This window comes from Vulpes lagopus, chromosome 10 (genome assembly GCF_018345385.1).
Source record: "Vulpes lagopus strain Blue_001 chromosome 10, ASM1834538v1, whole genome shotgun sequence".
NCBI lineage: Eukaryota > Metazoa > Chordata > Mammalia > Carnivora > Canidae > Vulpes > Vulpes lagopus.
Window position 1 is genome coordinate 65945174 of NC_054833.1, and position 12753 is coordinate 65957926.

The window sequence follows — 12753 nt, forward strand, 5'->3', positions numbered from 1 at the left end:
ACCACACCTTTATTTAGCGTTTATTGGTAGACATGTTCGAATTGCTTGCATCTAGCTCAAGGTTTATCAAGCCTCAAAATAGAGAATCTCATTTGTTGCAATTTTATCATTCTTAGTTGGTACATCTCAACAACCTTGAGTTCAAGCCCCACACTGGGCAGACATTACTTAAAAAATTGTTAGAAACCATCTTCATTTGCTGCCTACCACCAAAGTTATTAAGTTGCCTTGGATCAGGATGCTTTTAAAATTTTTGAGTTCTTTCAAACCTATTAACTAGGATTCCATTGGATTCTTGGTTAGTATATTAGCTCATGTACTCAAGATTGTGATTTTACAACTAATGGTTAAAACTGGAGTGCAATGCAAGTAAATCAGTTAATCACAACCCAGCAGCCCCAACCAAAATTTCAGTTCTACTTGATTAGCTTAGTTTACACCCATTGGGCAGAGGAAAGTAGGCATGTTGGCTTTCCCTAAGCGTTCATATTCAATTTTTAACTGGGTAATACCTCAGAAATGGTTTCCCATTACACCAGAACCATTAACTTGTAAATGACCTTGACCGAAGGATAAATCTCCCACAACTCAACCCACCTTTTTCTTAAACAAAATGGCTTACTGTTGATGAAACGGATATTCTGAATGCTAAGTCCCTTCCTTGAACAGTTTTAATCAGCTAGGAGCCCCACACCATTACATAATTTCACGACAGACCACAATTATGCTACCATGCAACAAAACTTTTATTAACATTTTGAACAGCTATTGAGAAAACCAGTGATTCAGCTCTTACTGAAACTGGTAATTTCTAAACTTAAATTGGGGCAAATGGCTAGAGTGCAGAGCAATGCCATCATTGGGCACTAAGAATTCAAGATTGAAGAATTAACAGCCACCCCTCAGACGGAGAACCAGGTGGAGAGTTGACTCTTTCTGGATGTTGTAATCAGAAAGAGTGCGGCCATCTTCCAGCTGCTTGCCTGCAAAGATGAGCCTCTGCTGGTCAGGGGGGATGCCCTCTTTATCCTGGATCTTGGCCTTCACATTTTCGATGGTGTCACTGGGCTCCACCTCCAGGGTGATGGTCTTGCCGGTCAGGGTCTTCACGAAGATCTGCATACCACCCCTCAGGCGCAGGACCAGGTGCAGGGTTGACTCTTTCTGGATGTTGTAATCAGAAAGAGTGCGACCATCTTCCAGCTGCTTGCCTGCAAAGATGAGCCTCTGCTGGTCAGGGGGGATGCCCTCTTTATCCTGGATCTTGGCCTTCACGTTTTCGATGGTGTCACTGGGCTCCACCTCCAGGGTGATGGTCTTGCCGGTCAGGGTCTTCACGAAGATCTGCATACCACCCCTCAGGCGCAGGACCAGGTGCAGGGTTGACTCTTTCTGGATGTTGTAATCAGAAAGAGTGCGGCCATCTTCCAGCTGCTTGCCTGCAAAGATGAGCCTCTGCTGGTCAGGAGGGATGCCCTCTTTATCCTGGATCTTGGCCTTCACGTTTTCGATGGTGTCACTGGGCTCCACCTCCAGGGTGATGGTCTTGCCGGTCAGGGTCTTCACGAAGATCTGCATACCACCCCTCAGGCGCAGGACCAGGTGCAGGGTTGACTCTTTCTGGATGTTGTAATCAGAAAGAGTGCGACCATCTTCCAGCTGCTTGCCTGCAAAGATGAGCCTCTGCTGGTCAGGGGGGATGCCCTCTTTATCCTGGATCTTGGCCTTCACGTTTTCGATGGTGTCACTGGGCTCCACCTCCAGGGTGATGGTCTTGCCGGTCAGAGTTTTCACGAAGATCTGCATTTTGACCTACAGTTTAAAAGGAAATCGTTAGTATACCAATTCAGGATCTTGGTGACCTTCACATACATTCAATTCTTCAAAATGAACAATTAACTTCATCAACATCTCTCACGGCCCCCCCCTCTAGTGATCCTAAGTTAACCACTAAATATAAAAATTTAGTCAGGGCTTCAATTTACCAAAGATGGAAAACTAAAAAAAAAAAAAAAATAACTTTCAAAGGTTAGTATCGAGAGCCTTAACTATTCCAGACTCTTCAATAAATCGTCTTCCAGCCCACCCCCACCACTCCCTCCCGCCATCCCGGAATGTTCCCAAAACCTAAGCAAAATACGTCAGATTAAAAAAAAAAAAAAAAAAAACCACGAAACTCGACAAATATTGTTTAAATGGAAGTGAGGCAGTTTTCACTGAGTTGGGATTCAAAATTCAGACAGTTTAAAAAAATCCCCCTAGACTACCTCTTTTCCGCCTTCCCCCTCTGAAGCAGACGCGATGGAACCTCCATCGGTTAAGAGTCGGTTAGTCAGTGTCGGCGCGCGCGCCAACCGCCCCCGCTCCCTTCACGTAAACAAGGCCCACTCTTCCGGAAAGGCCGGGCGCCGTGGCGCCGCGTCACCTCGCCCTCCCCTCCCCCAACCCCCTTCCCTGAGCACCCCCAGCTCCGCCGACCCCCAAACCCCTCAGCCTGGTCTCACTTAGAAAGCCTCCGCACTTCTCCCAAGACTCCGAAGCCGCCGGCGAGTACCTGCTAACGAACGCAAGGACACCGAAGTCAATCACGTCCAGTCACCCCCACACCGCCACCTAACAATGCCAGCCGTCTCTGAACGCTCGCGGCTCCGCGGAGCTGAAATTTATGCAGCGTCTGTTGCGTTACACATCACTGCCGACGTAGCCGCAGTGTCCGTACGCTGCCGAAAATAGTTCGCTCGGCCCCACCTCCCGCGGCCCAGTTCGGCCCTCCCAGCCGAGCCCCAAGTTCCTCAGAGCCAAAGGAAGGACTCTAAAAAATCAGCTCCCCTCACTTCCAGGCGACTCTTCTCCTCCCTTAGGAAAAAGTAGGAAAATGATTAGGCGGATGGATTTGAGTTAAGGGGACCTTCCTCGAAAGCTCTCGAAACTTCCTTGCGGCGCCGGCGCTGATTGGTGAGGCATGGGAAGGCGAGGCCGGCGCTGATTGGTGGGAAACGCGGCGGCTCGGTTGTTGCTGGGCTTCCAGCTAGGGTGGGTGAGCGCCGACGTTGCTAAGTAACTCTGCGCGTGCGCCACAGAGGCGTGCCTTGGCGAGAATGGGGTACTTCCGGCCGGAGATGGAGGAGGGCTACATTGCTCCCGCCTCCAAAGTCCAACACCCCCATTCCCGTCCTTAAGTCTTGGGTTTTTCTAGCTTTGGGTAAGGAAAAAGCTTCGTCCGCGGCGACTTTCTTGGGAAGGTCGCCCCGGTTCGGGTTCGGAGGCGCTCACGGTGTGGCCCGCCGCTGTTTTTGCCAGTGTCGCCGTGGAAGCACGAACCCGCTCCCCTCCCCCCCTCATCTTGACGCGAGCGCGCACTGCTCGGTTTATTTTTGCACTTGGTTAGAGCAGGGTGAGGGTGCTTTAATGACGCTTTTTTTTTTTTTTTTTAAGAATCGGAATGCTTTTGTCCTGGATTCCCACAAGGGCTAGACTCTGGTGGCGGGACCTTGTGTGTGTTGGGGGGAGGGGGCGGCCTCCCCCTCCCGCCTCCTCCCCTCCCCCCCTCCTCCCCTCCCCCCCTCCTCCCCTCCCCCCAAGTAGAGGCCCTGGGAGGCTCGGCTCAGGCCCCCGAGGACTCGGTGGCCGGCTTAGGTGTGGCGCTGGTGAAACCTGCAGTGTTCTTGCCCTCCTTGCTGTCTCACCAGACTCTGGTAGGGAAAAAGATGCGGATCAGGAAGCCCACAACCCGAGCTCCGGGGGACGAGGAATTGCGGAAAACAGGACTCCTCCTGTTCACGTGTTTGCTCCTCAAGCGACGGTGGAGGTGGAGTTGGCCTGCTCCGACCTCTAGCTGGTCCCCTCGCTTTACTTCCCTCGCCCCCCCCCCCCCCGGGTGTGGCCCCCAAGCCCCGCCAGGAGATTACACGAACACCCTGAGTCAGACAGGGGCGTGGAAATCTCGGGGACACGTGGACTCCAGTGTCTGAGTCACGGAGCCGGGGATGTAAATAAACACGCAGATGGTTGTTAGTGGCGTAATTCCAGCCTTCCCAAGTGAGTGAAGTTTTGCACGTTAATAGAAATCAGCTGCACGCCCCTTAGAAAAAAGGTCGCTAGTCCTTAAAATACATTTCTAAGCATACTATTCAAAAAAGATGTTCATGAGTTAACCCCTCGACAGCTTAAGTTAAACTAAAACTTGGTAAGATCCACTTACTTGCATAACAGAGGAAAATAAGTTTCCTTAAGATAATTTGTGGGGCGCCTGGGTGGCTCAGTTGGTTAAGCGTCTGACTTTGGCTCAAGTTGTGATCTCCAGGCCCTGGGATCTAGGCTCCCTGCTCAGCGGAGAGCCTGCTTTCTCACTCTCCTGCCTCTCCCCTGCTCGTGCTCGCTCTCTCTCCCAAATAAAAAAAAAATTTTTTTTAAAATAATTTTGGACTTGGAGGTCGTTGATAAAATGTTTTTTTTTCCCCAAAGTATGAAATTTCATTTTTGTTAAACTGCGTTGGAATTTGTTTTCACCAACTAGCAGCTTCTCCTGAGTCATAGAGGTTGAGCTGTGAGAATAATCTAGAATGGAGATCTCCTGACGGATGGGATGACTTCGCTTGGGGTTCTAGCGATTGCCAGAACCAAGTTAGTCACAGGGCTTCCTGGTTTAATGTTTTCCCAAACTGGGACATTTGGTGACTTCAACAAAGCAAAATGTTTTCAGAAGGAGGTCAAGTGCTGACCTTGTAAAACGAGGTGATTTTTTTTTAATGATCTGTTTATAAATGAACATTTTAATAATGACATCATTTCTGGTAGTAAATTGTAAAAGATAATTTGTAAACAAGTCAGAGAGTAGAGTGAAAAAAATCCCAAAGAGCAGAAATTTGATAATTTAGCATAATACTTGGCATTGTGTTCAATATATGTTCCTTCAATGAAGTGCAGTTTTACCTTTTGTTCAACTGGGGAAAAGAAAAAAAAAAAACAATTTTGGAACAACTTTGAGCACCAAAACACAAAGCAAAAAGCCAGCATTTATTTACTCTCCATAGGCAAATGTTTTTTCCTAGGCATTTCCTTTGGAAAAAACAGAGATTCTAAGTGATTTCATTGGGTTAGATGTCTTTCAATAAAGATCTGTGAGAAAACTGTGGTTCCAATGATAAATTCACAATTGTTTTCTTGACATTATCATTATATTAAAACATAGGGTTCATCGGTGGTTAGTTATTTTCTCATTTGGCTATTTATCTCGATAGAATTGATAGATAGAATGACTCCTGATTCATTACCAGCTAGTTAGAAACTTTGGTATTGGATATCCCAATGAACACGGAAAAATTCTGTATTGTCTTTATATTGGGCCTTAAAATTATGAAATCTGTCCTATAAAACATAACTACTTTAAAACGTTTATTATGGAATATTACATAAATGAAAGTTGGAGATAATATGAGCAATACCCAACTTTATTAAATCTGAACATTTTGTTATTTTGCTTCAGCTTTTTCTGTGGCAAAAAAAAAATGCTATAAAATTTATCTTTCCATTATTTAAATGTGCAGTTAAGTGGTAGTAATTAGGGCAGCCCAGGTGGCTCAGAGGTTTAGTGCTGCCTTCAGCCCAGGGTGTGGTCCAGGAGACCCGGGTTTGAGTCCTATGTTGGGCTCCCTGCATGGAGCCTGCCTCTCCCTCTGCTTCTCCCTCTGTGTCTCTGCCTCTCTCTCTCTCTGTGTCTCTCATGAATAAATAAATAAAATCTTTTTAAAAAGTGGCAGTAATTATATTTCACATTATTGTATTATAGATTCCTAGGATTTTTTCATCTTGCAAAACTGAAACCCTATGCTCACTTTACTATTCCCCATTTCTCCCCACTCCCAGGCCCTGGTAATCACTATTCTACCTTCCATTTCTTTGATTTTGATTACTTTAGATACCTTCTAAAAGTGGATTTAAACAGTGATTTTGGGGGGGGGGGAGTTGGCTTATTTAGTATAATACCTTCAGGATTTCTCCATACATGTGACAAATTTCCTTGTTTTTTAAGGTTAATAGTCCGTTGTATGTATATACCACATTACAGGTATCTATGGGTATTTGGGTTACTTCCACCTCTTAGCTATTTTGAATACTGTAGTGAATATGGGTGTGCAAATACTTTGCAATCCTGCTTTCAGTTCTTTTGGATATAGACTCAGAAGGGGATTGTTGGATTATGTGGTAATTCTATTTTTAATTTTTTGAGGAACCTCCATACCGTTTTCCATAATGGCTGCATCATTTTACATACCCACCAGTCACGTACAAGGGTTCTAGTCTCCCCACATCCTAGCAACACTTATCTTCTGTTTTATTTTTTTATAATGGCCATCCTAGTGCGTGTGAGGTGGTATTTACTGTGTGTGGCTTTTTAAAAAGATTTATTCATGAGAGACAGAGGGAGAAGCAGACTCCCTGTAAAGAGCCTGATATGAGACTCTATCCCAGGACCCCGGGATCATGACCGGAGCTAAAGGCAGATGCTTGACCACTGAGCCACCTAGGTGCCTTGGAAAAGTAAGTCTCTAAGGAATTTTGGAAGCATGGTTTCCAGGACCTTTCAGGAGCTAGCTGCTGTTAGGAAAAGGTCATTTATTACCATTAGTGAAGCCTTAATCATGAGATCCTTCAGATTAGTGGGCCATATGTTTGGAGGGTAATTGCTAATGTGTATCTTGGGGAGTAGAGATCAAGGAAGTTTCCAAAAGAATTTCTATATGTTTAAAGTAGACTGATAGGATCCTGGGAGGTGGGTGGTCAGGTTAAGATTGCCTTTTGGCCTTAGCAAAGGGTCAACATTGAGGCAGCTGAGCTCCCAGAGGAAGTTCACTCTACCTGTTTCAAGGACTTGTCAATGGGCTGCAAGTAGTAAGGAAATGTAATATTTCTTTGGCTTTGTTTTCCACATCAGTAACACCTTATGTAACTACAGTACAATGTCAAAAACAGGAAAATACCAGCGGTAGAATCTGCAGACCTTATTCATATTTTAGCAGTTTTACATGCACTTTCATGTGTGCCTGTATATAGTTTTGTACAGTTTTATCTCTTGAGTAGATTCATGTAACCATCACCAGGATCAAGATACAGTGCTATTCCATCATAAGGATGATGGTACCTCTTTACAGTCACAACTTTCTCCCACCCCTTACCCCCCAAGCCTAGGCAACCACTTTCTGCATCTTTATTTTCTTTCCCATATGTTCATCTGTTTCATTTCTTAAATCCCACATATGAGTTAAATTGTATGGTATTTCTTTCTCTATTTCACTTAGGATAATACTCTCTGGCTCCATCCATGTCATTGCTAATGGCAAGATTTCATTCTTTTTGACGGCTGAGTAGTATTCCATTGTATGTATATACCACATCATCTTTGTCCATTCATCAGTCTGTGGACATTTGGGTTCTTTCTATAGTTTGGTTATTGTTGAAAATGTTCTAAATCTTTATAATGTTATTTTGGGAATGTTGAAATCACTCAGTATGTAAGTTTTTTTATTTTTTATTTTTATTTTTTTTAAAGATTTTATTTATTTATTCATGATAGTCACACAGAGAGAGAGAGAGAAAGAGAGGCAGAGACACAGGCAGAGGGAGAAGCAGGCTCCATGCAGGGAGCCCGACGTGGGATTCGATCCCAGGTCTCCAGGATCGCGCCCTGGGCCAAAGGCAGGCGCTAAACCGCTGCGCCACCCAGGGATCCCTGTAACTTTTTTAAAAAAAGATTTATTTACTAGAGAGAGAGAGTAGAGGAAGGGGCAGAGGGAGAAGGAAAGAGAGAATCCTCAAGCAGACTTCCCCACTGAGTATAGAGCCAGACACAAGACTGGATCCCAGGACCCTGAGATCATGACCTGAGCTGAAATCAAGAGTTGGACACTCAATCAACTGAGCCACCCAGGCACCCCAGTATGTGACTTTTTGACAGTAGCTTTTTTCACTCAGCATAGTTCCCTTGCAATTCATGCAAGGTGTTACATATACCAATAGTTCATTCCTTCTTGTTGCTGAGCAGCATTCCATGGCATGGATGTACCATAATTGGTTTATTCAACCACCTACAGATGGACTTTTGAGATGTTTCTAATTCTTTACTATTAGAAGTAAAGTTGCTATAGATGTTAATGTACACATTTTTTGTGTGTGAACATATGTTTTCATCTCTCTGGGACAAATACTCAGTACTGTCATTGCTGGGTCATGTGTAAATATATGGTCAGGTTTTCAAGAAACTGCCAAGCTATTTTGTGGAGTGGCTGTACGAGTTACACTCCCACCAGTAATGTATGGGAGATTCTCTGTATCCTCACAGCATTTGGGCATTGTCACTGTTTTTTATTTTAGCTGCTCTAATACATGTATAGTGATAGTTTATCATAGTTTTAATTTACTTCTCCCTAATCATTGATGATGTTGAACATGTTTTCCTGTGGTTATTTGCCAGGTGTATGTATATCTTCTTTGCTGAAATGCCTATTCATGTATTTGCCCATTTTATAATTAATCCAATTGTTTGGCTTTTTGCTGATGAGTTTTGAGGGTTCTTGAAATGTTCTTTATACAAGTTCTTAGATATGTAGCTTGCAAATATTTTCTCTCATTCTGTGAGTTTTTACTTTCCTGATGGTGTCTTTTGGAAAAAAAATGTTTTTAAAGATTTTATTTATTTGAGAGAGGGAGCGAGCACGAGCCAGGTGAAGGACAGAGGGAGAAGCAGACTGCTTGCTGAGCCGGGAGCCCCATGCAGGGCTCAATCCTGGAACTCGAGGATCGTGACCTGAGCCAAAGGCAAACACTCAACTGACTGAGCCACCCAGGCATCCCTGTTATTTATTTATTTATTTATTTATTTATTTATTTATTTATTTATTTATTTTTAAAAGATTTTATTTATTCATGAGACACAAAGAGAGAGGGAAAGGGAGGCAGAGACACAGGCAGAAGGAGAAGCAGGCTCAATGCAGGGAGCCCAACATGGGACTTGATCCCGGGTCTCCAGGATTAGGCCCTGGGCTGAAGGTGGCACTAAACCGCTGAGCTACCCAGGCTGCCCTGTTATTTTTATTTTTTTAAGATTTTGTTTATTCATGAGAGAAGCATAGAGAGAGGCAAAGACATAGCCAGAGGGAGATGCAGGCTTACTGCGAGGAGCCTGATGCAGGACTTGATCCCAGGACCCCAGGATCACAACCTGAGCCGAAGGCAGATGCTCAGCCACTGAGCCACCCAGGTGCCCCTTAATTTTTTTAAGTAGGTTCCACACCCGATGTGGGGTTGAACTCATGACTGCAAGATTGAGAGTCGCTTGTTTTACCGACTGAGCTAGCCAGAGTCCCAACCCCAGGCACCTTTTATTTTGTACTTATTTTATTTTAATTTTTAAAGATCTATCTATCTATCTATCTATCTATCTATCTATCTATCTATCTATCATCTATCTATCTATCATCTATTTATTCATGAGAGACACAGAGAGAGAGAGAGAGATGCAGAGACACAAGCATAGGGAGAAGCAGGCTCCATGCAGGGAGCACGACGTTGGACTCGATCCCGGGTCTCCAGGACCATACCCTGGGCTGCAGGGGGCGCTAGAGAGAGCAAGTGCATGCCAGCTCTGGTGGTAGGGGTAGTGGCAGAAGTAGAGAGAAAATCTTAAGCCTACTCTGCACTGAGCAATAAGCCCTATGTGAGGCTGGATCTCACGATCCTGAGATCACGACCTGAACCAAAGCCAAGACTCAGATGCTTAACTGACTACCACCCAGGTGCCCCCCCCCCCGGCACCTTTTAAAGATAATACTATACATTTATGTTTCCATAAATATTACATGCTGCTATAAACTGAATGTGACCCTCCAAAATTGATATGCCAAATCTTAATCCCCATTGTGGTGGTATTTGGAAGTGGAGCCTTTGATAGGTGATTAGGTCATGAGAGAAGAACCCTGTAGAATGGAATTAGTGCCCTTATAAAAGAGGCTCCAGAGAGGCACCTGGCTGGTGCAGTTGGTAGGGCATGTGACTTCTGATCTCAGTGTTGTAAGCTTGAGCCCCATGTTGGGTGTAGAGATTACTTAGAATTAAAATCTTCAACCCCAACCCCAAATAAAACAAAAAACAAAAACCCAAAAAGACTCCAGAGACCCCCTTGCTCCATATCCATATGAGGAAAAATTCCCATCTGTGAATTGGGAAGCAGGCCCTCACCAGACACTGAACTTGCCAGAAAATTAGACTTCCTAGCCTCTAGAGCTATAAGAAATAAATTTCTGTTCTTTTTAAACCACTCAGTCTATTGTATTCTTTTATAGCAGTCTAAGCAGACTAAAACATGTTTTTAGGCTTTATGTAAATATCATGCTTTATGTATCATTATGCAATTTTTTTTTCTTTTAACTTTGTTTTTTTGAGATTTAGCTGTGTTGATAAATGTAGGCAGTAGATCTAATTTAACTACTTTGGCTGCGATGTTGTATTCTGTTATGTGAAGATACTATTTTTTTTTAAGATTTTATTTTATTTATTCATGAGAGGCGCAGAGAGAGAAAGAGAGAGAGGCAGAGACACAGGCAGAGGGAGAAGCAGGCTCCATGCAGGGAGCACGACATGGGACTCGATCCCGGATCTCCAGGACCACACCCTGAGCTGAAGGTGGTGCTAAACCGCTGGGCCACCAGGGCTGCCCAAGATACTACAATTTAACTTTAGGGTGTTCCTAGTTTTTCACTGTTAAAAAGCTGCTAAAAACATTTTTTAAGTACATAGTTCAGTGGCATTAAGTACATTCACACTGTTGTACAAACATCACTACCATCCATCTTCCCTCAGCCCCATGCAACCACCATTCTACCTTTGTTCCTACGAATTTGATATTAAGTACCTCACAGAAGTGGAATCATATATTTGTTCTTTGGTGACTGGCTTTAGCATAATGTCCTCAAGGTTTATCAATTTCCTTACTTCAAAAAATTCAATATTCCACTGTGTGTGTTTACAACATATTGTTATCCACTCATCTGTCCGTGGGCAGATTGTTTTGTCCTTTGGTGATTGTGAATAATGCAACTATGAACATGGATGTACAAATATCTGTTTAGTTCTTGCTTTCAAATCTTTTGGGCATATATCCGGAGTGGAATTGCTTGATCATATGGTCATTCTATTTTTAATTTTTTGAGGAACCACCATACTGTTTTCCATAACAGCTGTACCATCTTACATTATTACCAACAATAAAAGCATCTCTATGTATATTTCCTTGTATTCATGTGTGAGAATGTCTCTAGGCAGTGTACATAGGAATGAAATTATGAGATGTGATCCTAAACTTCCCAAGTTTTGCCAAACTGCTCTCCAAAGTGATTGTACAAACTTGCAATCTCACCAGCAATGTAGCAGTTCTCACAGTTCTGTATACCCAGCAGCACTTAATATTCAGACTTTTCAGCTGGGACCTGACTATAGGGAGACCCTTTCTGAGGCAGGTCTGATAGTTTGGTAGATTTAGTCATCACAAGTCCATTGGTTTGAAGTTATTTTTTTTTTTAAGATTTTATTTATTCATGAGAGACAGAGAAGCAGAGACACAGGGAGAGGGAGAAGCAGGCTCCCTGCAGAGAGACCAATGTGGGACTAGATCCCAGGACCTAGTACCTGAGCCAAATGCAGCTGCTCAACTCCTGAGCCACCCAGATGCCCCTGGTTTGAAGTTCTAAGGAGGCACTTAGGAAGAACTGTAAGAGGCAGTGAAATGACCTCTAAGTCACTGGAGGGATGTATCAGTGGATATTGGGTTTGCTCCTACAAACAAGTTAACAATTTTTGGTCATTTGTTTCTAATTTTAGAATTTGGCAATTATATAAAACTTACCAGTGCAGTCTTTTAGGAACCTAAGGCAGTGTACTGCAGCAAAAAGAGCATGAGATTTGGAACGGAAACACAACCGTATCATATTTCCAGCTTGGTTTTTTTTTTTTCCTCAAAGATTTTATTTATTAACGAGAGAGAGGGAGAGAGAGAGAGAGAGAGCAGCAGCAGAGACACAGGCAGAGGGAGAAGCAGGCTCAATGCAAAGAGCCCGACCCAGGACTCGATCCCGGGGCTCCAGGATCAGGCCCTGGGCTGAAGGCAGTGCTAAACCGCTGAGCCACCTAGGCTGCCCTCCAGCTTGGTTTTATACCAGCCCTATAACTGTGTATTTTACTTAACATTTTTAACCTTCAGTTTCCTTACCTGTAAAGAAAACGTGGACCAGGTGTCCTACCTTGTCAAATCGAGTCTTAAGTCTAGGCAAATTACTTGGCACTCAGTAGATGCTGAGCAAATGTCACTTCTATCCCTTTTGTTTAGTGTCCTTTGCCCTTTACAGAAGTGGCCTTTGAAATACTGATATTTTCTTTTTTCCAATGCCTTTCTAGGGAGATTTCTTCAAACCAAGAATGGTAGTTTGCTCTATCAATTTCCCAACCTGTTAGAAAACTATATTGGGGGTGGGGGGCGTACCTGGGTGGCTCAGTCAACAGTTCAGCATCTGACTTCCACTCAGGTCATGATCTCAGGGTCCTGGGATGGAGCCCTGCTCAGTGGGGAATCTGCTTCCCGCTCCATCTCCTTCTACCTCTCCCTTTGTTCATGCTCTCTCTTTTCTCTCTTTCTCAAATGAAAAAATCTTGAAAAAAAAAAACCAAAAAAACAAAAAACTAAGATATCCAAAATGGATTAGGCAA

General features: G+C 43.8%; 1 protein-coding gene across 2 annotated transcripts; it reads right to left on the reverse strand.

The window, feature by feature from the left end:
- Positions 1 to 728: 728 nt before the first annotated feature.
- On the reverse strand, positions 729 to 2707 carry UBB (ubiquitin B). 2 transcript variants are annotated; one of them, XM_041771676.1, is made up of 2 exons: positions 2555 to 2707; positions 729 to 1812 (listed from the first exon to the last, which is right to left on the reverse strand). In XM_041771676.1, the coding sequence occupies exon 2, from the start codon at positions 1804 to 1806 to the stop codon at positions 889 to 891; it is 918 nt and encodes a 305-aa protein (XP_041627610.1). In that variant the 5' UTR covers positions 1807 to 1812; positions 2555 to 2707; the 3' UTR covers positions 729 to 888. The 2 variants fall into 2 exon arrangements, with proteins under 2 accessions (XP_041627610.1, XP_041627611.1); XM_041771677.1 differs by having other exon boundaries at positions 2505 to 2650.
- Positions 2708 to 12753: the final 10046 nt, after the last annotated feature.